Consider the following 2,752-nt stretch of genomic DNA (forward strand, 5'->3'; position numbering starts at 1 on the left):
TTTTGATTTATTTATTTTTATTATTCATATTTCATTTATACAGTATATAAAATAAACAAACAGTTGTACTTTTGTCATTTAAGGTGCTAAAATACGCCTTCTACGTATTGTGAAAAAGAAATTAAAGTAAATAAAAACAATTAACGGTAGCTTGAACAAAAAATTATAACAATTTCAAGTTTTGAAATTTAAAATTAAGATATTGATTGTAATAGTTAACTTCCTTTTAGAAACTTTAATTTTTTCGGTATCAAATACATTCGTAAATTAATTCCCACTTCGAAAAAAAATACTATAATAGAAAATATTAACACATTGAAAAAAAAACAACTAAATACTTAAAACTTTTTTAATACTCAACCTGAATTATTTAAAACAATATAAAGTCATAACTTTATTTTGTTTAAACACAACAAAGTGTTATGAGAATGCAAATATTTAAAAGATTTGTTTTGAAGTTGTTAATTAATTCGTAGTTAATTATTATAAAAAGATGACTATCTGTAATTGTTTTAAAATGGTTAATTATCATTTAACTATACAATTTATTTGTATTAGGAAGTGAACTATTATTTTTTGTATTGAAATTTTAAGAAACAAATTTTTAAAGGTCATCTGAGGCGCACGCAAAGCCAAATACATTCGCAAGCGAAATTTTTAATGTTGTACAATCGCCAATAAAAAAAGCATTCGCCTTCGCGTACGCCTAAGTTTCTCGGCAAACACTTACCAGCACCATTCAGTAAACATTTAAAAATATATTATTTACAAAACTCAACATATCTTGGGTTTATATGGTAACAAATAAGTAACAAATGACTACATTGTAAGTATCTCTATATGTACAAAATAATAACACAAAATCTACCTATTAATCCCATCCGTGGTGTTCGTGGTGTTCATGGTGTTCGTGATGTACTGGTACCCAAACTTTTTGCCAAACTGGCTTCCATACTTTTTTCCACGCTGGGACTTCTATTGTTTTCCATACTGGAACTTGAATTTGCTTCCATTTCTCTATCCATATTTCCTTTTTCACTGGCACCCAGACTTCTTTCTTAATGGTCTTCCAAATTTGCACTTTTTCTTCTACCCATTCTTGTTTCTTTTCTGTTACCCACGCTTGTTTCTTTTCTGTTCTCCAAATTTGTTTCCACTCTTCTTTCCATTCAAGCTTCTTATCAGTTACCCACTCCTGCTTGTGCACTGTTTTCCAGACTTTTTTCCATACTGGTTTCCAGACTAACTTCTTTCTCCACAGATCATGACTGGTGTATTCCCATCCATGCTCATCTTTTCCTAAATACTTTTCACCAGGAACACCCTCTTTAACCCACTCGGGTACAAAGTTCTGTTTCCATTCTGGTACTTGCACAGCTTTGTTAACGGGAACTTGTATTTCTTTCCACACTGGTTTCCATACTTTCTTCCAATCAGGTACCTGAACCTCCTTCCATATAGGCACTTGCACTTCTTTCCATATGGGTTTTTGTATCACTTTCCAAGCTGGTACTTGCTCTTCTTTCCATTGTTGCACTTTTTCGGTTTTCCAAGCAGGAACTTTTTCTTTTTTCCATTCTGTTTTCCAAATAAGTTTTTTTTCAGTTTTCCATATCTGTTTCCAATCCTCTTTCCAAACGAGCTTTTTTTCCCACACTCCTTCTGGTTCTGAATGCCAGCCTGGTGAACGTTTTACTCTTGAAATTTCAGCATTTTCAGCTGTTTCTTTCAGCGGAATGGCTATTGAAGCCACAACGGTAAGCGCCAAACATAACTGAAAATAAGATTAAAATTAATTAAAAAATTATTATTGTTAAAATATATGTACCATATGTTACTTTTTTCGTATATTGTGATTGTTTGTATATTTTATAGATATTGTTCGAAAAGACAAAATATTGTCATATTCAAACAACTAATCAGAACATTTTTTATACGAAAACATAGTTGACATCTTATATCACGAACCAAAAGTAAACCGCTTTCGCGTTGATTTTAGTTAGATTATATTTATTAAAATTCATTATTGTACATTTTTCCAATTAGCATAAACAAAAAATATTATGATTTATTTTTATGTAGCTTAACTTTATATTTGTCAAAACGTATATAAAAACATTTTACTTTTTTATTTTAACATTTTAAACAAATTTTCTATAAAGCTTATGATATCTCAAAATTGAATATCAAATATGTAGAATTTTCACTTTTTCAAATATATCTTTTATAAAAGACTGAATTAAATAAAAGCTTTTTACAAGACGAAATTGAACACTTGTTATTATTATTATATCGATAAAAATCACAACACATCACTAGTACATATATCACCCACCGTGATCGCCAGCGTCCTCATTTTGAAAGCGAGGTTTACGCTGCCGCGACTGCCTCCATGACGACCGTGCATGTCTATTTATCAACAAGCCCCTCTCTCGCATGTTACCGACTCCTGCGCTCAGGACTGCTCGTGACGCAGTTTTCTCAATCGTGACTTGAGAAGAAACCTCTGGTTCAAACGTGACTTTACTCAGGCTATACTTAATTTTACATGTATTTACGATGACCGTACACAGTATACACGTAGCAATTACATATTAAGTAACTTAATTAAGTTAATTAAAAGTGAAAAAGGATATTTTTAGTATAAATAACATAAATTAGGTTTTTAAAATCACTTATATCCATGTAACCCTTATAATATATTATATAGAATCTGTTTAAAAATATATTGTTTAACAATTATTAATTGATA

General features: G+C 30.3%; 1 protein-coding gene across 1 annotated transcript; it reads right to left on the reverse strand.

Moving 5' to 3' along the window:
* On the reverse strand, positions 1-2,423 carry LOC123668543 (golgin subfamily A member 6-like protein 6). The gene is made up of 2 exons (XM_045602275.1): positions 2,336-2,423; positions 1-1,774 (listed from the first exon to the last, which is right to left on the reverse strand). Exons 1-2 carry the CDS (start codon positions 2,405-2,407, stop codon positions 872-874), a joined length of 975 nt encoding a protein of 324 aa, XP_045458231.1. The 5' UTR covers positions 2,408-2,423; the 3' UTR covers positions 1-871.
* Positions 2,424-2,752: the final 329 nt, after the last annotated feature.

The sequence above is a fragment of the Melitaea cinxia genome, chromosome Z (genome assembly GCF_905220565.1).
Source record: "Melitaea cinxia chromosome Z, ilMelCinx1.1, whole genome shotgun sequence".
Lineage (NCBI taxonomy): Eukaryota > Metazoa > Arthropoda > Insecta > Lepidoptera > Nymphalidae > Melitaea > Melitaea cinxia.

Bases quoted from the DNA above. Each gene is read 5' to 3' on its own strand.
- LOC123668543 (XM_045602275.1), bottom strand. From the start codon at position 2,407: ATGCACGGTCGTCATGGAGGCAGTCGCGGCAGCGTAAACCTCGCTTTC. The intron at 1,775-2,335 runs GTGGGTGATATA...TCTTATTTTCAG, and splicing joins TGAGGACGCTGGCGATCACG to TTATGTTTGGCGCTTACCGT.